The 21,062-nt window shown below is 35.7% G+C and overlaps 3 protein-coding genes across 3 annotated transcripts; all 3 read left to right on the top strand.

Annotated features, from left to right (window-relative positions):
* Positions 1–4,604: 4,604 nt before the first annotated feature.
* Positions 4,605–9,400, top strand: LOC136209162 (transcription factor bHLH48-like). Its single transcript, XM_066000560.1, has 7 exons — positions 4,605–5,462; positions 5,571–5,699; positions 5,810–5,875; positions 7,767–7,835; positions 8,150–8,221; positions 8,651–8,858; positions 8,970–9,400. Exons 1-7 carry the CDS (start codon positions 4,914–4,916, stop codon positions 9,005–9,007), a joined length of 1,131 nt encoding a protein of 376 aa, XP_065856632.1. The 5' UTR covers positions 4,605–4,913; the 3' UTR covers positions 9,008–9,400.
* Positions 9,401–10,482: 1,082 nt separating this feature from the next.
* On the top strand, positions 10,483–14,342 carry LOC136209166 (uncharacterized). Its single transcript, XM_066000565.1, has 3 exons — positions 10,483–11,166; positions 12,850–13,181; positions 13,760–14,342. The coding sequence occupies exons 1-3, from the start codon at positions 10,583–10,585 to the stop codon at positions 14,245–14,247; spliced, it is 1,404 nt and encodes a 467-aa protein (XP_065856637.1). The 5' UTR covers positions 10,483–10,582; the 3' UTR covers positions 14,248–14,342.
* Positions 14,343–16,700: 2,358 nt separating this feature from the next.
* On the top strand, positions 16,701–19,645 carry LOC136208480 (putative pentatricopeptide repeat-containing protein At3g13770, mitochondrial). Its single transcript, XM_065999392.1, has 2 exons — positions 16,701–17,327; positions 17,418–19,645. Exons 1-2 carry the CDS (start codon positions 16,868–16,870, stop codon positions 18,860–18,862), a joined length of 1,905 nt encoding a protein of 634 aa, XP_065855464.1. The 5' UTR covers positions 16,701–16,867; the 3' UTR covers positions 18,863–19,645.
* Positions 19,646–21,062: the final 1,417 nt, after the last annotated feature.

Genomic DNA, 21,062 nt, shown 5'->3' with positions numbered 1-21,062 from the left:
CTAACTGAGATGTTCAATGTGCACGACCTATGCGTATGCTCCTAGTTAGCAGTGGGCACACGACACACGTACAGTAAGTGGGTTCTAACAATCCATTATTGCCACCAACTAAGACATTGTATCAGCATTCTAAAGATGCAGAGACCCTGTAGTTATCTCTCAATTTCTTTTACTTATCTCTCAATTTCTTTTACCGTTTGATATCAATATTATAAACTAAAGGCATGGCGGCTGTCATTCTCTCTATAGTTTATGATATTTCTTGATCTTGAGTAGATTGGTGAATCAAATAAGTAAACTATTTATCAGGGTATGGCCATATACTTATCAATCTCACTTATCAAGTGGCATGTGATATCATCTCACTGTTACACGAGTGGTAATTCCATCACTTCGCTATCAATGTTAATGTGTTCACATGTTCACCCAATCATACCCGTGTTTGGCATCCTGTTACAGACCTGTTAGGCGTATGTCAAAGTTAACCGCGTTCCACATTTATATTATAATGAAATCTGGTCTGAAGACAATTAGAGACCTACTTAATAAAACTTATGACACAACCACCATTTAGTTTTCTTGGACGGATCGATCCACTCACATGTATACAACATGTACCTATGCTCATAACTGACTTAACAAGTGTTATGGCTAACGTCAGGGCCGTCTCTAGGGGGAGGCCGTCCAGGCGGCCGCCTAGGGCCTCCGATCGGAATTTTTTTAAAATTCGATAATTAGTAAACAAATTATGGTTAAAAGGCATATAGATTTATACATATAACAAAAGATACTACTAGGTTGAATGGTAAAGATATAGTAGAGACGTTTATTAGGTTGAGAGTTCGATTATTTAGATTAGCATTTTTTTGTTCACATTTTCTCTTATTTTTTCTTTCTTTCTTTGACAACACGAATGTATAAATTATTACTTTGTTATTAAATTTTTTATTTGTTTTATAAATTACAAGATGAAATTCACTTATGAATTACAATTTGTAATCTGGTGCAAAATATTATTTAGACTCTGATTTATTTAAAATTTTAATATTTAACCACTAATTTATTATTTGATCATATTTAGACCATAAACTATTTAAATTGATGAAATTTCACTCAATTTTGATGATTCCTTGGATCAACATTTATTGGTTCATTTTTTTTTCTTTTTTTTTCTTTCTTTTGACAACACATGTACTAATGTTTTCTGAACTTTTTTTCATATTTGGAAATAATGTATAAACTATTATTTTGTTGTTGTAGTGATTTTATTTTTTTTATTTTTTTAATTACAAGACAAAATGCACTTATAAATTACACTTTGTAATTTGATATAAAATGTTATTTAGACTCTGATTTATTTAAAATTTTAATATTTTGCCACTAATTTATCATTTGGTCACATTTGGACCATATACTATTCAAATTGATGAAATTCTACTTAATTTTGATGAAATCTTGATAAAATTGTTTCCTTATGATATGTGGTGATAGTTTGACATATGGACTTGACATACCGTACGTTTTAAAGTTGATATATCCAAATAATTAATGAGATTAAAATAAAAAAACAAATCTCTAAACTAAAATTTATCAAGTCTACTTATCAAAATATCATTATATGTCAATAATTCTATTAAGTTTCCATCCAAATTGGATTGAAATTTCACCAATTGGGATAGTTCAGTGGTCAAATGATAAAATTTTTATAGATCAAGTGCCAAACGACAAGATTCTTTAGATCAATCGATGTCCAAATAGTGATTTAAGCCTATAATTCATAATAAATATGCGACTCAACCAATTTTTAATCTCGAAGATAAATTCTTCTCTTTCTTTCCATAGAATTTGTGATTAGGTTCGAGTTCAGCCATCCAAGATTAATTTTCAGAAATTAATACTATGTTGTCTGATTGCTTCTCGCATGACTGGTGAGAAGAAACTTGATTTTAAATATATAAAAGAAAACTCGATTTTACATGTACAAAAGCAAGAAGAATAATAATTTCTTAGCTTTATGTTATTATTATATGACTTGAATTGTAGTTAATAATTTATTGATTTTACTATTTAATATTTATTATTTCTAAAATAGTATTAGATTTAGATATGAAAAAAAATGCACAATACGCCTAGGGCCTCCAAAATGCTGGAGACGGCCCTGGCTAATGTTAATTACTACCATATAGTCATCGAATATACAAGTTTGTGGTCCTAATCATTCCTATGATAGAATAGAATTGGGATATTATTTTAAACTTGTCAATCAATTGATTCTCTAATCATATTATAACACAAGATATAAATGAACTAGATTAATACCTTTATTAATGTGACACAATGAGAAACCACTAGAATACAAGTTGTTCACATCATCGTTATTCGGACCAACCAAGAACCACATCATCTTGAAGCCTTTAAACTTTTCTTTCTTCTTTGCCAAGAAAATGGTCCATTCTTTATGCGTCTTCCAAATAATAAAGTCATCCGTAGACCTTAGCTTGGGCAATCCTCGTGAAGTCCAGAAGTTTCACCAAGAATTGGGGGAAATATGGCAAGGGCAAAGTGAAAATTCCCTCAAAATATCCACAACACTACTAATCAGAGGAAATCGCGGCCCAAACTAAACATTTTGGGTATAAACACCCAAACAGCCATAGCGGTCGGTGTTCACCTTACAAGAATGGGAGGGAAGATGGGCATCCATCATCTGCAAACCAAGATAGCCAGAAATAGAAGACCTTAATTTTTCTACAATCAGCAAAGAAGGCTACTCCTCAACTCATGGATAAACCTTCTTCCCATATGTTTTCTCCGCCATTTTCTTTTGAGTAGATTTATCAGCCTCAAAAGGCTTTTTAGGGTTTTGTTTTTTTTACGAGCCATAACTGAAAAAAATGGAAAAGATAAAATCCTCAGAAAAAGAACAAGCAACAAGAAAGTGGTAAGCAAAAGTAGAAAGAAAGTCATTAAACCCATATCCCTTTTATATTGTTGAAGGAGAAAACAAAGCGACGACCATCATCACTACTAGCAGTAATGATAAAAAAACATTAACTACTCCTGGCATGCCCTCTCAAAAAATGAGAAATGCGACACGTGGCAAGCAGAGATGAATCGTCATCAACTCGAAAGACGCACAAACAAAAATAAACGTGCTTTGACATAACTGTAATTAAGAACATGCCAAACGACGAGAAAATCAATCGACATGAGCCCGCATAACCTCCTTATCAGACCCTCAATTCTCAAAAATCCCCAAAATATCAAAACCAAGCCCCATATTAGAGCACATGCAACTTTTTGATCCAACATGAATTAACAAGTACAATGCCTCCTGATGCCAATGCTTTCCCATCCTAAAGAACTAAAAATTGGATCTGGATAGGGCGAGGACATATGCTAATATAAACACACCAATGTGGAACTTACGAAGCCCACAATAAATATGCTCAGTACGACTCAATCTTAGGGTCTCAACTCGAGAAGTCTCTAAAGACCCCGTCAAGGATCCACCTGTTATAACAATCATGTCTAATCTTGTAAATCACGGACTTAACATGCTTAAGGGATATTGAACTCTGATATGCAGTACATGTTCACCCATCAACGGGTGAGATGTAGCACATCCTGCTCCTAAGCTTATAATTGTCTTCTATAGCTCGATCACAATATAAATAAAATAAGACACCGCTCAAAGTAACTACTTTGCTTATCATTAAGCTTACATTACAACTTTGATTACTGTTGTGATCATCCACAAATCTTATCATGACTCTAACTTAGGCATCATAGTAGGTTAATCGGATGCCGACCTCCCTTTTAACATTATTTATCTCAAATTGCAGGTTTACAAGTGGACTTATTAGATTTAACCATATCAAATAGCAATAGCAAAAAACAAACAACAACAAAGAGTAAATATCAAAACTTCAACCAAATTGAATTGTTATATATATATATAGTTTGTTCCATTTTTCAATTCAAGATTCGTCCGACACACTTTAAGTAGATTTTTTCACAATTAAAGTTTCCTATCTATACTAAGATTTAGGGGGTGTTTGGGTGCTCATTTTCGTGCTCATGTTTGTCTTTTCAGTTCGAAATGGAGAGTTTTAGGTGTTTGGTTAGTGACATTCATGTTTGCCTTTTACACTTGAAAAGCAGTATTCAGTGTTTGGTTAGTGACCTCATGTTTGTTTTTTACCCCTGAAAATCAGCATTTTAAAAAAGCTGAGAATCTCTGCTTTTTGGAAAAACGGCTTTTTCCAATAGCAAACAGCAAACCGTAACAGCAAACAACAACTAATAATAGCAAACAGCAATAGCAAACTGTAATAATAAACAGCAATAAGTAAAACAAACAGCGAAACTCAACTCAATATCTCTGATTTAAATGAATTATTGCGGTTGGCCAAATTGAAGGCAACCTTAGCCTTGGAATGCATTTACTTGGTTTCTCTTGTATGTATGTATTATTTTAACTTTTTGACCTTGTGCTGATTGGCTGTAAAAGTAATTTAGTGGGCAGCAGTCAACCTTTTTCTCTTTTATCTCAACCAACTGTACATAGCGAAGTGAAGTCTCCTTCAGCCCTCTCTTTCTCTCTCACTCTAGAACCCCACAGTTTCTCTCTCTAAAACAAAAATCACATAATGATATAATCAAACACTCGCCCAAAATACATAGACGTTACTTTCCCTTCACTTCAAATGCCTGATCACTAATCTCTTTATAGAGACGCATTACAAACATATGCACTCAGCACCACCCACTGCTCTGAATCATTGACTGCCATTGAAGCACCATTTCAAAGCTCCGCTTCTCACTGACCCTTTTGATAACTAACGTACCCCCCTCCTAATTCGTATTTCCAGGCCCCGTTTTGATTGATTTTTTCGCTAATTCTGCTCGTTATGGAGCCACAAATTGTGCCTGGACCTAGATCTACCCTTACGAGACCTCTACCTGATGACACCGGACTTGACTCTCTTCAATTTGGTGACGATATTCAGCATTTAATTTCGGTGCCGACGGAAAATGCTAGCTCTTTCACTGCTCTTCTCGAATTGCCGCCCAATCAGGCTATGGAGCTTCTCCATTCGCCCGATTTAAGTCTCAGAACCCGACCCGTTGTAGAACCGCTCCATCAGAAACCGTTTTTACAGCCTGACTTCAATGCTTCGAATTTAACCTTTCCTACTAACAGTGGTTTGATAGAGCGAGCTGCGAGATTCTCTGTGTTCGCCGGGGATAGTTTGAACATTATTAGCAACAATTCGCCGGAGACGATCTCGGTACCGTCGAATTCCAGCGCGAATCTCGAGAAAGTCGTCAAATGCGAACCCACGGAGGCCGAATCATTTCTCAATGCGTCACAACCATTGGGTTCTGATCCGACGACTGCGGTGGAGAACGGGGAACATAATCAGAGGCCTGCAAAGAGAAAGGAGCGAGAAAAGAAGGTTCGATAAAATTAGGGTTTTCAGTGGTTTTCCTTTTGCTATAATTTGCGTCAATTAAATAATTTTCTATTAGCCGTTGATTAATCTACTCAACTGATGGTTTTGTAGGTTAAAAGCTCAACAAAGAAGAGTAAAAGTTCTGCAAATGACAACTCTGAAGATGCGGAGAAGCTTCCTTACGTCCATGTTCGTGCTCGTCGTGGACAAGCAACAGATAACCATAGCCTGGCAGAAAGAGTAATCTCCTAATTAACGACTTAATTAATAGCCGGATTTTCAATTATTGTTGACTTAATTCGAGAAGCCTTCTTTGACATGAATTGGGTTGGTTTTTTTTTTTTCTTTAGGCAAGGAGAGAGAAGATCAATGCAAGGATGAAGCTGCTTCAAGAGCTGGTCCCAGGCTGCAACAAGGTTAGTTGTCATTTAGGTAATTGATTAATTAATCATTGGATTGATATTTTTTAGGGGATTTAATTATGGAGGTATGAGGTATCTGTACTAAATTATCACTAAAAAGTTGCAATTATATGTTTGGATTATGTGGGTTAATTAACGGTTCTGTCATTTTCACCTTTTTCACAAAAAAGGGGGCCTTGCTTTTCTACCAAGAAAAAGCGTTGAGTGGAGTGTCTTGGTGGCAATCTCGTAATTCCATTCTTTCTTTTTTATTTTTCTCCTTTTGATGTTGAAACTTTGTTTAGCACACAAGGACCTTTTTGAGGTTAGTTTTGTCATTTGAACCTGCCTTACTGTTGTTGCTGGTTGTGTCGCTAGAGTTTTGGCTTAGGAATTCTGAAAACTGATTAAAAGTAATGAAATAAAGTTTGATTTTGGCTAAAAAAGCATAAAGTCCTTGATGGGCTTAACCAAAAAGTGAAACTTGTGGAAAACTGTAGTTAGATATACATGCCTTGAGACATGGATGGACAGAGCGGTAGGGAGGGGGCTTGAGCACCCATTGATGGCAGAAACTCTATTGAACCCTTGTATAAAGCTTTAATTATTAGGCTAAAGACACCCACAAACTTTCAATTAAGCACCAAAAAAATTTCAATTAAGCACCCATAAGCACTGTAGCATCCACTGTCAGTGCCTTGAGAGTTGAATTAGTATGGGATTACTAGATTGGACCCTTGGTGGTTCTAAATATTACTGGAAGAATATATCACTGCAAGCTTGATATTCAGCCTAGTTTCTCTAAAATGACCAGAATACCCATCTTGGGTTAAAGCCATGAGATTTATTTGTGTGGAAATGCTAGCTGGATGTCCTTTGGAACATTTGTTACACTGTCTGTGTTACATCAAATGTCTGTGGACCCATCCAATGGACAGGAAAATTCTGATCTCAGTTGGAAAGGTGTGTGATACCAACTTCTCTTGCAAGTTTGGTATCTGTCAGTGATAATGGAAATGGTTGAGAAACAATAAGACTTACTCAAGCAAATTCATAACTCAATTCGTAGACCTAACTACTTAGGAGCAATAATATGTGGTGCTTGAATCCATTGCAAACATAAATCTGAACCATGCCTGCACTATGTCCTTGGTCCTTGCTATAGCAAAGAATTTTACACACAAACTTATTATTATATTGATTATGCTTTCTGTGAAAGTGTTCCCTGCCAAAACCAAAATTAGAAATCAGTAATTAATCTTTTCCTTTTGGGACCACCATTTATAGTTTTTACAATTTTTTTGAAGTATGTAGGTGGAGCTGTTACGTGATATTAATACCAATTGTTGTGGACTGCTATTAATATCAGTTGTTGTGTAGTTAAATTTGCTTTTGTTATGCATTCACTTGATTGGTTGAGCATTACAAATCAGTAGGATACTTCGTATGTCTTTAAAATTTGTTTGGTGGCCGCCTGAATTTATGTAAATTGCAGAAACAGCTGTTATTAAAAAACAGACCTGACCTTCATAGTTTTCTATCTTTGTCCCTTTACTCAGAAAAATATATTATGTGCCTAAACACATTATATGAACTACTTATGGGTCCCAGTTTGAGGGATATTGAATAAGCATTTGCTCCATTGTCAGTGTTCAATCTTTACAAGTTCCTCTGGTGATCTCTCTTTCTCTTGCCCGGTCACATACTCATCTCTGATTTTAAGTTTGGATCAATTTTAGTATTGTCTGAAGTCACAAGGACATTTATACTGATTCCCTTTCTTATCAAATGTCATGTTTTATAAGTACTTGGCTCATCGTAATAGGGAGCTACGACAACCTTTATTTTATTGTGTGCTTCTCGATTTGTGCTGATTTGCTGAGAAAAGGATTATCTTGTTATGCAGATATCTGGAACAGCTTTGGTATTGGATGAAATAATCAACCATGTTCAATCACTACAACGCCAGGTCGAGGTGAGGCTTGCATATCCGAGTCACTAATTGATTTAATTAAATTTCTTAAACCGGAGAGAATCTCAGATTTTCTTGGAGTGGGATCGTGGGTGTTTATTGTTGGGGTGTGGCTGTTGCTCACTTTGTTGCTCGTAGAAAAAGGCGACTGTTTCTGTTCCATATGTGATGCAGCTGTAAATTAGGAATGATGGATATAACTTGGAAGTGATAATTTAAAGATTTTTTTTAGTCAATTGCATAAAGATTGTTTCAGCTTGTAATGTCATGACAAACAACAAAAAATCTCATTCTGCTCAAAATGTTTTTGGTTGCAGTTCTTGTCGATGAGACTTGCAGCGGTTAACCCAAGAATTGATTTCAATATTGACAGCCTATTGGCAGCAGAAGTAAGTGGAATTGCACTTAATCATATTTGTTGTAAGATAAGGTACATATAGGATTTAATTTATCTTTTCCTCTGTTCTGAAAAATTCCAATGGTCTAGATGCATGCTGATTGGCCTTGCCCCTTGAGAGACCGCTCCATTTGCATCTACTTGAACACTTTCTGGTGCCAGTATTCTATGCATTAGCATTTGACCCGTCACATCTACCTGAAAAATAGAGCACACCTTAACTATGCATTAGTATTTGACTCGTATCGGGTGTTCGGTGGCATGTTGTTGTGATTGGTGAATCAATCACTTGTAGCCATTGATAATGGGGTGGACTGTATAAATATTTCAGTATTTCCTCGGCTAGATTAGCTAATTAGCGTTAGTGAATGACATTCAATCCTTAGTGTTGATACTCAAATTATCCTTTTTAACCTTGTAGAGTGGATCTCTAATGGACAGTAATGTCCACAGCATGGTTTCGCCTCTAATGTGGCCAGAAGTTCAAGTTAACGGAAACAGACAACATTATCAACAGCAATGGCACTTGGATGCTCTTCATCCGCCTGTTTGGGGAAGAGAAGAAGACGGCTACAACTTCATTACTCCGGAAAACTCCCTTTTGAGTTATGACTCATCGGCCAATTCAGGTAGATTATCTTGTGGAAAAGCTATTATGTAGATGTTTTTGGGAGGCATGAACATGAATAGAAGGTTAAAACTTGAGACTGACTGGAAATTGTTATCCATTTGTGGCGCAGCCTCTCTTCACTCTAATCAACTGAAAATGGAGCAGTGAAGGAAGAATGAAGATCCATCAATAGCATGTATATATCCAGTCCAACCAATCAAATATTAGCGATTAGGCGTCAAGTCGACAACATTCATATCGGGTTTCCACATGTTCTGTTAATCATGCAATCTGGGGGAGACCCGGAAATTCTCAGAGGTGGAGATGAGAATTGAGAAAGTCCATTGTGTTATTCATATGATATATATTGATAGTAATGTTATAGTAGATTATAAAAATTGAAATGATATATGTATTTATATTATATACTAACTTTTGAGAGTCATTGAATCGAATATACTCGAGTTGTGAGATGATTTGATTGATTGATTCAATATTGTAGAGACGAAGAAATGATTCATGATCCATCCATCACAATCAACCTTGTGATATTTCTGTTAATCTGCTCATCATTGACATTCACTTATTTTTCCTTCAATTTGATCACGCCATCTCTCTCCTCTTACAGCCGTAAAGTGTACGATAAAGTTTCGATTCCCTTATAATTTAGGCCCATTTCAGCAACTTTAGTAGTGGGAGACTTTTGGACTCTCCAAAATCTTAGCTTTTCTAACAAGTCTATTTTTACAACAATCATCTTTAGTAGTTAAAATACCTCTATTTTGATGGATTTTATGCCGTAATATAACATTTTATTTATATAAATATAACAAAACTATACATATGTTCTATAAGATAAGCTAAGATTTTGATGATGATCAATCATTAAGGTAGATGACCTCAAAACATTCCCAAATATGTTCTATAAGATCCAATTTAAGTTGATCGTGCTTTTCTTATTACGAATGTTCAGATCCCAATAAACCGCAAAGTTTGGAACATGTCCATGTTCAATGTCCATGTTCGCTCATCTTCAACAACCAGTTATGTAATATGACATATGTGTGTCCATAATGTCGTGGAGGTTTATTTTATGCCAATTTTTAAGATGGATAGATTGTGATATATATTGCGAGGTTTATCAAACTTATCCTTCTCTATCGTAGGAAACTACGATCAATATTATTTAGAGGTTCGAGAACTTCATATTTATAGTGCGTCCAAGAACGATTACCTTCCAGAGAGAACTTGACCAAGAAACATAAAAGTCGCTCCATGGGAAAATCTTATTGTCGAATATACTACGAATATTGGGGAGGAGAAAGAGATCTACCTTGCAATACAGTAAGGTGAAGTTGCAACATCTTTAAAAAACATAGACGAGTACGAAGAAGTTAATGAACATTTGCATACACTTCAAGTTCAATAAACATTTGCATACAAAGAACTTAATCAAGAAGTTAATGGACATATCCTTCTTATTTGTTAATGATTAAATTTCAGCACACTGTAATATGAGCATTTGTTGCCTACACGTTTACGTACCATACGTGGTAAATATTAATATAAATTAAGACTTAACTATTTTCTTAAATTTTTTAGTTTAATAAGAAAATTATCATAAGATAATCCATTTTAAGACCATTAATATTCCTAAGCCTGCATTCAGCGTTCTATTATACATTCTTATGGAACGAACTTTCCACAGCTGAACTCATAACGGCGAACAACTAAAAAGAGTAAATGAAGAGTTCAATTTTCCAATTAATTACTCCCCTAATCCTTCATCATTTTTTCCAATCCGATCACCACACCTCACTAGCCTCCACTCTCATCCAACTCCCACTTCAATCTATCACACTTTCCGTCGCCGATTTCGGCGCCAAAGGCGACGGTGTTCACTACGACACTCTAGCCATCCAATCCGCTATCGACACCTGTCCTTCCACCACCTGCAACGTCACCTTCCCGCCGGGAACCTACTTAACCGCCACCATCCGCCTCAAGTCAAAAGTCATACTACATATCCAAGAAGGTGCTACTTTATTAGGCGGCACCAAGATCGATGACTACGCTAAGGAGTTCGACAGATGGTATGTCGTTTTGGCGGAAAACGCTACTGATGTGGGGATCACCGGTGGAGGTGTGGTCGATGGGCAAGGGTTGAAGTTCGTGCAGAGATTTAGTGAGGTGAAGAATGTTATGGTTAGTTGGAATAAAACTGGTGCTTGTTTGGGAGATGAGTGTAGGCCGAGGCTTGTTGGATTCATTGGCTGTAGAAATGTCTGGATTTGGAATATTCGACTCCGGGAACCGGCGTATTGGTGGTAAGTTTAGCTACCGGATTTATTTATTCTTCTTTCATGCGTTTCGGCAAGTGAATTATGTGGATATATTATATACAATTTAAAACGGAACGATCTTTTTTTTGAGTTTTAGGAACTTGATACTAAAATTCTTGTTCTATTGAAGATAAGTTCGATATATGTTTATTGGTCTAGATTTCTATACTGTTATGAATGTTTAATTCAAGGAACGAGAATATAGAATTGCATCATGAAATCAAAGATCAGGATTCAAAGTAGAGTAGAAGACGCTATCCTTCTTTTTGGTTACAAAAGAAGGCTAAAAAGCAGGGAAAAGTTTAGGGGGTAAGAGGGTATTTTCAGCTTAAGACCAGAGAGAGCCTCTCAAGGCCACTTGGGACTTTGAGTTTACATATTGCTCCACTCCACCTATAGAGACTCCGATAATAGTATCCAAATGGAACCTAGGTGGCAGTGACGGATTTAAAATTCACATATAGGGTGCTACAATACCTATGGTGCTCAATTGAAATGTTTTTGGATGTCCTTTCCCTAAAATGTTAAAGCTCTGTACAATGGTCTAATACGGTTTTTCGGCCTTCCGACCCTGCCTAGATCCATCCGTGCCGGGTGAGGTTACACAATAGTTGCTTCCTCACAGTTGAGCCCACCTTCATAGGCCTCATTGGCGAAGACGCAATCCTTCTGCTATGGTCTCTTGCTAAATTTTGTTTATCTAGTTATATATTTTTAGTAGTTTTTTGGAGGAAAAGAGCGACACGGCTCCTAAACTGATTGGGGACCTGCAAAAGGATAGGGTTGGTCCACGTGCTGGGAAGGCCAGCTTGTTTAGATTTGGATGGCATTTTGCCACTGCCAACTTAAAAGATAGAGGTAGACGGGAAGGGACCATTATGTCAGAGCCTTTATGAATTCATATTTTCCCATTTCTCTTTGGTTCATTCATTTTTTAGTTTTCCTGTTATTATCATCTTTATTTCTTTATGAATTTATAGTTGAAAACTACATTGCTCTTTCTTGCAAGGAACCGTGGAAAATCTCTCACTTGATATTGCTTTACATGTTCTCTATATGACGATATCTTGTGACATACAATTTAGAAACTTGGGTGGGGAGAAACCTGTCATATGGGAATAGATTGATTAGTCAAGAACAAATGGGTTCAATGGAATGGGCCATTGAAGAGTGATGTTTGGATTTTTACTAATAATGAATATAGCTGCGCCTACATCATGGACCTCAACCTACTACAATCAGTCATTAAGGCCATAGCATCTACCATTTTCAAGGAAAATTTGTTACAGATAAGTTCCCTTTTGTGAACTCAACCAGTCAAGTGCCCATACCTGTTAAAATATTGATGGAAGAAGTTATCATCAAGAAAGATTAGTCAATGAAGTTAAAAAAGAAAAAACCATTTAGAGATTTAAACATGGGGATAAACTATTGATAAAAGTTTGATAATGTAAATAACGGAAGTGTTGCAACATAATAAACAATGCAGCATGAAATTTTTCCATGTCTCTGGTCGCTTATTTTGGCCAGTCAAATATGTGAATGAGTCTATTGATTGCTTTATCTTTTAGTTTCTTACTAGTTAATTATATTGTTTCAGGCTTTTTCAGTTTTTACAAGTTATGTTTCCTGTTGGATATGTCTGATGTGCAGATTGCATTGTTTCAGCTTGCACATAGTTCGGTGCCATAATATCTCTGTCCATGATATGTCCATATATGGCGACTTCAATACACCTAACAACGATGGGATTGATATAGAGGATTCAAATAATACGGTCATTACAAGATGCCATATTGATACAGGAGATGATGCTATCTGCCCAAAGACATATACTGGCCCTCTTTATAATTTGACTGCAACCAACTGTTGGATTCGAACAAAATCTTCAGCAATCAAGTTCGGGAGTGCTAGTTGGTATGATTTTAAGGGTCTGGTATTTGACAATATCACTATTGTTGATTCTCACAGAGGGCTTGGGTTCCAGATACGTGATGGAGGTAACATCATATTCCTTGAAAACTGATTTCTGTTAAAAGTAAACTCTTCAGTCTTCACTTAGGCAAAAGTTAAGAGCAGAAATGCAGCACATACTACATAGTGACTATCTTCGAGAAACAGTCCATTCAACTGTGTTGAACATTTTGAAAGATATGGTATTGATAAGAAGATTCACAGCTGATTAACATGTGTTGGAGGACTACAAATATCTCAACTTGCTTAAATAAGAAATAAGGATGCCAAAAGAATTGCAAAATACGTCTATTGGCTGTCTTTTGTTAAAATCAAAGAAGGAATAGAACAACAAAAGAAAAAACTAAAGCCGGCCTGCTCCTAGCAGCTATCCGCAGCCAACATATGCCTAAAACATCATCCTTTAAGATGAACAACTGATATCTTATTACTGTGATTATAAAGATGTTCTTCTTTTGATATGATTAGCTTCTAAGTTTATTGCGGCAATAGCCCTCCTGAATGATGTTGATGCATGTGAAATTCTTTGCAAACTAAACAGAGTCTGAATCGAGTTCTCTGTTAACACACCTTGTCTAGCTTATAAAGTATTGAACTTGTGCAGGAAATGTGAGTGATATAACTTTCTCAAACATAAATATCAGCACAAGATACTACGATCCATCATGGTGGGGAAGAGCAGAGCCTATATATGTGACAACCTGCCCGAGGGACTCAAATGCAAAAGAGGGATCCATATCAAACTTACTTTTCATTAACATAACAGCAACTGCTGAAAATGGTGTCTTCTTATCAGGTTCTAAAGGTGGCTTGTTAAGTAACTTGAGATTCATTAACATGAATTTCACGTACCGAAGATGGACGAAATACGCGGGAGGAATGGTAGACTATAGACCTGGTTGCCAGGGTTTAGTTAATCACAGTGCAGCTGGGATAATCATGGAACACATTGAAGGATTTGAAGTTGAGAATGTAAATATGAGATGGTCTCATACTGAACAAGAGCAGTGGGATACTCCTCTGGATTTCAGGCCCTCCACTGTAAATAACATTTCCTTTTTCAATTTCCATTCTAGCTTATATAAACAATGAATTTGTTGGGGTTGAACTTTCACTTCAATGAAATCAAATTCATAATTATTGTCTGAATGGATCCTTTTTATGAATTAAAGGATTTTGTTTTCCTATTTATTTACCCTTTTCAGAAATGTTTATTTTGATTTTTTTTTTTTTTTTTTTTTATATATATATTGATAAATTTCGAAAGAACTTAATTCTATTGTTTGTGAAATTTATTGTTTGGAAGAAATAAAATAAAAAAAAATTAAGAAAATAATAAGGTCGTATGAAGGAATTGTATATCATTTGTGGATTCTGCCAATACTTATTGAAGTGTGCAAGTGCCAATACTTATGGAAGTGTGCAAGAGCATATTCCCCTTCCCCTTAAGTGTTCAGCTCGAGACTTTCCTATAGTGAATATGGTTATTTGTAGACTTGTTGAGCTTGGTCCGTTAAAGCTCGTAATTTACAGTGAATATACATATTTGATGTTTCATCCAATTTTGTTCAGACCTGTTTAAATCCTATATAAAATGAAGGGTGAATTACATAAACATCATTAATGATAATAATATTTTAACTTTAATCAAATTGATAATTTTTATTTGTATTATATCAAATAGGTTCATTTTTATTTTAAAAATATCATGCACTAAAAGATAACCACCATCTTTTAACCTTCTTTAAAATAAATAGTTATTGATAACTTCCATATTGATAAAATTCCAAATAAGATTTAACATAACCATAAATATTTAGTGGCATATGATTTTCCATGTAATTTCCCCTAAAAGGAATTAGATTCGAAACTTAATGCAAAAGTTAAAGTTGGCCCGGCCTGGCCCAGCCCGATCCACCTTATATATAATTATTTTTTATTTTGTTAAATGTTGTATTTATGTGTTAAGTCTCACCCGATTTAGGCCATGAATATATCTAGTCTAGAGTTAGGGATTATTTTATTTACTTGTTGTTTATTGTCTATAAGCTTTCTAAAAAGGCTAAACACAAATTTAATCTAATTTAGCATTGCTTGGACTTTAAAAATAAAAATCTAAATTTAGTTTGAATAATATCACCTAATATATATATATATATATATGAATTAAGTTTAAGGAAAAATACAAATAAAAATTATATGGTTTCATCGATTTGCAAATAGTTTTTTTTAGCAAAAAAAAAAAAAGCACATGCTTTACATAGTTAGAAAAATATAAAATTTAACTAATAATGTTTAACACATTATTTAGTCAACATTACACATTATCTCACATCAGCAAAAGTCAATATTTCATTATATCACATCTTCATTGTGTCACATCAATAAAGTCAATAAATCATGTTCTACATCATCAAAGTCAACGCGTCACGTTATTAAATATTGACATTGTTATTCAAATCCATTCTTCTTACTAACTGGATAAGAAATGCACATTCCTTATTTGTAAATCTAAATCATGGAAGTTTTATATGTACTTTCTCTAAGGTTTATATTTGAAAATAAATCTTTAATATAAAATTAATAATTAATGTTAATAAGGTAATCTATTGGACTAATTTTTATAAATTCCGAAGTCATTTTACAATTATGTGGACTTTGGTGAGTTTGATTGAGCCTAATATCAATTTCTTGTTATCTAGGCTGGGTCCATATGATGCGAACCGAACGAATATTCACATACGCAGGTCTACTAATTGGTAGATATTAATTGATTTTTATTTCAAAATAGCTATAAATAATTGTTTCCAAATCTTATTCACATGCTTGTGCTATATTATTGTTTGAAGTAACAAAAAAAAAAACCTAAACCATATGCGGTTTTGAACTTGTCACTTTTAGTCATTTTGTCCCCTAAACTTACGTGACGATCCATTTATTCTTTCTACGATTTAAAAGTGGCATTAGCAACCCCCCGTTTTCATTATAACCGAAACAATTATGACTTGTTCTCATTACAAGCACTAAGGTCATAATAAAAAGAGTTGTGCATTACTAAAACAAACTGCAAATGAGGTTAGTATAGATATCACATAAGTTCTCTTGTAAAAGTTGCATTCAGTATTATGCATTACTAAAACAAGCTGCAAATGAGGTTACATATATGCATACTGGTTCCACTACTTCCATGAACACTTGTACTAATATTAGAACTTCATTTTATTTCCGTTATAATGAAAATAATGGGTTACTAATACTACTTTTAAATAGTTGAAGGGGTAAATAGATCGTCACGTAAGTTCAGGGAATAAAATGATCAAAATTGACAAGTTTAGGAAATGCTTATGGTTTAGGGCAAAAAAACAAAAAAACAAACAAACAAATAGCTACAAAATGAATAGCACTTAACCTAGTGGTTGAGAGCTTACCTATCCCTTAGGAGGTCATGTGTTCGAATCACATCCGAGTCTGGTGGAGATTTTTTTTTCTTCTTTAATGTAAGCGCATTGCCGCAAATTTTTAAAAAAACAAATAGCTACAAAATGAATAGCACTTAACCTCCATTTGATTTTGGTTTATTTTCGACTCAAATTTTGAAAATTGAATAGGATTAGAAATTGAAAACCTTGAATCCTATATCATGAACCGAGAACAACAGTTCACGCTTTAACGGTTAGCAGGCAGGCAGGGCTCAACATCAAATTGCTTCATCATGTCATGTTGCTTCTGCACATTTACAAGACACCTATCCCATTCCACATTTACCCGCCAATTCTCTTTCTCCCCCTTCCCGCCAATACAACACACTTTAAACTCACTATGCACCCAAGGCCTCCTTCGACAGGCCTTGTTAGAAATGGCTATTCAAGGACCTGCAATGCTATTTGATGGCTACAACACTCTTCTAAACGAGTGTATTAAAAAGAAGGCCATTCGAGAAGGCCAAAGGGTCCATTCCCACATCATCAAAACTCTTTATTTTCCACCTGTTTATTTGAGAAACAGGTTGATTGTTTTCTATAATAAGTGTGACTGTTTGGCTGATGCAAGATATGTGTTCGATGAAATGCGTGAGAGGGATGTGGTTTCTTGGACTGCCTTGATTTCTGCTTATTCTCAGCGAGGGTTATGCTTTGAAGCTATGCATCTTTTTCTGCAGATGCTGCGATCAGGTAAAGAATAGCTAATTGATACTTCCCCTCTTTTGCTAACCCTTGTGGTCAAAAGTTTGTGTTAATGATATAAACTAGCAATTTGTGCAGGTACAGAGCCAAATGAGTTCACATTTGCTACTGTACTAACTTCTTGTATTGGTGCTTCTGGGTTTGAGCTTGGAAGGCAAATTCATTCTCTCTTAATCAAGTATAATTGTGAATCCCATATATTTGTTGGCAGCTCACTTCTTGACATGTATGCCAAAGCAGGCAGAATCCTCGAAGCTCGGGGTGTTTTTGAGAGCTTACCAGAAAGGGATGTTGTGTCTTGCACTGCAATAATTTCAGGTTACGCCCAACTCGGTCTTGATGAGGAAGCATTAGAACTATTCCGGAGATTGCAAAGAGAAGGAATGAGTTCAAATTATGTTACTTACGCTAGTTTGTTAACCGCGTTATCTGGTCTTGCTGCATTAGATCATGGAAAACAAGTTCACAATCATGTCCTTAGATGTCAATTGCCCTTTTTTGTTGTTCTTCAGAATTCTCTGATTGATATGTACTCAAAATGTGGTAACCTTGATTACTCTAGGAGGATCTTCGATAGCATGCCTGAACGAACGGTTATCTCATGGAATGCGATGCTAGTTGGGTACTCGAAACATGGAATGGGAAGCGAAGTGGTTGAGCTATATAAATTGATGCGAGAAGAAAATAAAGTTAAACCGGACAGTGTAACGTTGTTGGCTGTTCTATCTGGCTGCAGCCATGGAGGAATGGAAGAGAAAGGGCTTGAATTCTTTGATGAGATGTTGAAAGGGAAGTACGGGGTCAAACCAGAGAAAGAACATTACGGATGTGTCGTTGATTTGTTTGGGCGAGCAGGGAGAGTTGAAGAGGCTTTTGAATTCATCAAAAAGATGCCTTATGAACCAACTGCAGCCATTTGGGGTTCACTTTTAGGTGCTTGCAGAGTTCACTCGAATATAGACATAGGCACATTTGTCGGTCATCAACTCTTACAAATAGAGCCAGAGAATGCTGGAAATTACGTCATTCTATCGAATCTATACGCTTCTGCAGGGAGATGGGAAGATGTGAGGAAATTAAGGGAATTAATGACGGGTAAGGCTGTGACGAAAGAGCCAGGAAGAAGTTGGATAGAACTTGAGCAAACTCTGCATACTTTTCATGCGAGTGATCGGTCTCATCCAAGAAGGGAGGAGATAAAAGAAAAAGTGAGGGAAGTATCAGTGAAGTTCAAGGAATATGGATATGTTCCTGATTTGAGCTGTGTATTGTATGATGTGGATGAAGAGCAGAAGGAGAAAATACTTCAGGGACATAGTGAGAAACTTGCATTGGCTTTTGGTCTCATTGCTAGTCCTGAGAGAGTCACTATCCGTGTGATAAAAAACCTTAGGATATGTGTTGATTGTCACAATTTTGCCAAGTTTATATCAGAGGTTTATGGAAGACAAGTTTGTGTAAGGGATAAAAATAGGTTTCATCATATTGTTGGTGGAATTTGTTCTTGTGGTGACTATTGGTGATCAAGTAATGGATCCAAGATTTACTGACAGCGGTCTATGGATGCTTGATTGAAATTGTTAATACCTCAAAAAATTAAAACTCTATACACAGGTTCAGGAGTTTTCTTGCGACTAGCGAGTGTTCAAACGTCCTCCGGACTCCTCCTAGATCCATCCCTGGAGGATTTTCAATCAGATGAATGTTTCTTTCATGCCTGTGAAGAATGTGAGTGTTGGAGAGCAAGAAATATGCAATCTTATTTCAGAAACAAAAAGCTTTCCCACACTCTCTTCCTTTGGTCATAATAAATTTGGAAATGAGCATTTCAAATTTGGCTCCTTTCTTTTGTGAGAATCAGATGATGTGTTGTTGATTTCAGAAGGATCTTTTCTGGGGGATTTTTCTTGAATGCATGTCATCATTAGTTATTCTGGATATTATGATCGAGTTGGGAGGATGTATATGTATTTTGTTGTACATCGGTTTGCTCTATGGCTTTAGAGGTCCATTCTGTTCAATCTTCCTCACCATATAGAACAGGTCTTCGTACGTTCCAAGGGGTGTTTGTGTCAGCTTTTCGGAGGAATGTTTAGCGTTTCATTCCAAACTGCGGGAAATATAAGGTTTGGTTAGGATTATATAACCACAGTGTTTAGCATCTTCTCGCAAACACTAACAATTAAACAGCTCATAACCAAACAACTATACCCTAAAAGTATGACATTTGATAATTTTATGTCTCTAGGGAAGAGTGCCATTAGCAAGGCTATTTATTGGATTGCTATCTAGGATCTTTAGTGTCATGATCGATTAAATTTTAGTATATTTTCGGAGTATTTGTTATATACATTTTCTTATGTACAAACAATTAATTAGATTAAAAAAACAAAATAAAAACAAATATTTAAACTAAAATTTATAGTCTAAGGAGGTGTTTGTTTGCTGTTTTTCATGCTCATGTTTGCCTTTTCATTTCAAAAGGGAGGGTTTTAAGTGTTTGGTTAGCAACCTCATGTTTGCCTTTTAAATCTGAAAAGCAGCATTAGGTGTTTGATTAGTAATCTCCTGTTTGTCTTTCACACCTGAAAAAGCAGCATTTTATAAAAACAGAGAATTTCTGCTTCTTGGAAAATCAGATTTTTCCAACAGCAAACAGCAAACCGTAACAGAAAATAGCAACAACAAACAGTAACAGCAAACATCAAACCATAACAGCAAACAGTCGGTAAAACAAACGGGCTCTAAGTGTTAAAATATCATCATGTGTCAATAGGATAATAGTTATATTAAATCTTAATTCAGACTGGACGAAATTTCATCAATAAAAATAAGATTAAGAACCAAATGTGATTAAATAATAGCTAACGAGTATGTGAACAATACTCTACTTCAAATGACTATTCAACCACGCAGACAACGAACTCCAAAGATCGCAGATTAGATTTTGAAGAAACAATCACAAAAATACACACTGAATTTACCCTGGTTCGGCTTAAATGCCTACTTCCAACTACTTCACTAATCAATGGAAATTACAACAAGATTCAAAACCGTTTCCTCACCAAGAAACTCTCGTGTTTTCCAATCCCTCACTCTAGAAGCTTTGTTTTCCCAAACCAGTATATCCCTCTGTGTATACAACGATTTCGTTGGATCTAACTAATCCCAACCTAGAGCCTTTATAACACAGGCTTACAAGATCATGAAATACCCAACTAACCCTTACTCAAATGTATTGACTCACAGAGACCATGTTGACTTGTTGACCCACAGCCCACGTCAGCTCGTGATAGAAAAACAATGACTTACAATCTCCACCTTGTCTTTCTGATCACCCCATCGACTAGTGAAGAAAACACGCTTAAGGACCATTGACCATTTTGATCAGTTTCAAGCAGTGTTCAAATTTATTACCTGAAACTGATTTGGTCAACATGTCTGCTGGATTATTTTCAGTTCCCACTTTCACCACCTGAACAATACCAGCACTGATAACATCCCTGACGAAATGCATTCTCACATCTATGTGTTTGGACTGCTCGTGAAATACTTGGTGCTTTGACAAATGTATAGCTCCTTGACTATCACAGTAAATCTTCAAACCATCAACCTGTGTCACTCCAAGTTCCGTTAAGACTCCTCTCAGCCACATTGCTTCCTTTACTGCCTTTGTGATGGCAATAAACTCTGCCTCTGTTGTTGACAAAGTAACAACTGCCT

Source organism: Euphorbia lathyris, chromosome 10 (genome assembly GCF_963576675.1).
Source record: "Euphorbia lathyris chromosome 10, ddEupLath1.1, whole genome shotgun sequence".
Lineage (NCBI taxonomy): Eukaryota > Viridiplantae > Streptophyta > Magnoliopsida > Malpighiales > Euphorbiaceae > Euphorbia > Euphorbia lathyris.
Note: the sequence above shows the minus strand (reverse complement) of the source record. Positions and strands in the feature narration are given on the sequence as shown.

Excerpts from the sequence above, each read along its gene's own strand:
- LOC136209162 (XM_066000560.1), top strand. The coding sequence starts at position 4,914 with ATGGAGCCACAAATTGTGCCTGGACCTAGATCTACCCTTACGAGACCT. Across the intron at positions 5,463-5,570 it reads GAAAGGAGCGAGAAAAGAAG|GTTAAAAGCTCAACAAAGAA; the intron begins GTTCGATAAAAT and ends ATGGTTTTGTAG. Across the intron at positions 5,700-5,809 it reads ACCATAGCCTGGCAGAAAGA|GCAAGGAGAGAGAAGATCAA; the intron begins GTAATCTCCTAA and ends TTTTTTCTTTAG.
- LOC136209166 (XM_066000565.1), top strand. The coding sequence starts at position 10,583 with ATGAAGAGTTCAATTTTCCAATTAATTACTCCCCTAATCCTTCATCAT. Across the intron at positions 11,167-12,849 it reads CGGGAACCGGCGTATTGGTG|CTTGCACATAGTTCGGTGCC; the intron begins GTAAGTTTAGCT and ends GCATTGTTTCAG. Across the intron at positions 13,182-13,759 it reads GTTCCAGATACGTGATGGAG|GAAATGTGAGTGATATAACT; the intron begins GTAACATCATAT and ends GAACTTGTGCAG.
- LOC136208480 (XM_065999392.1), top strand. The coding sequence starts at position 16,868 with ATGTCATGTTGCTTCTGCACATTTACAAGACACCTATCCCATTCCACA. Across the intron at positions 17,328-17,417 it reads TCTGCAGATGCTGCGATCAG|GTACAGAGCCAAATGAGTTC; the intron begins GTAAAGAATAGC and ends CAATTTGTGCAG.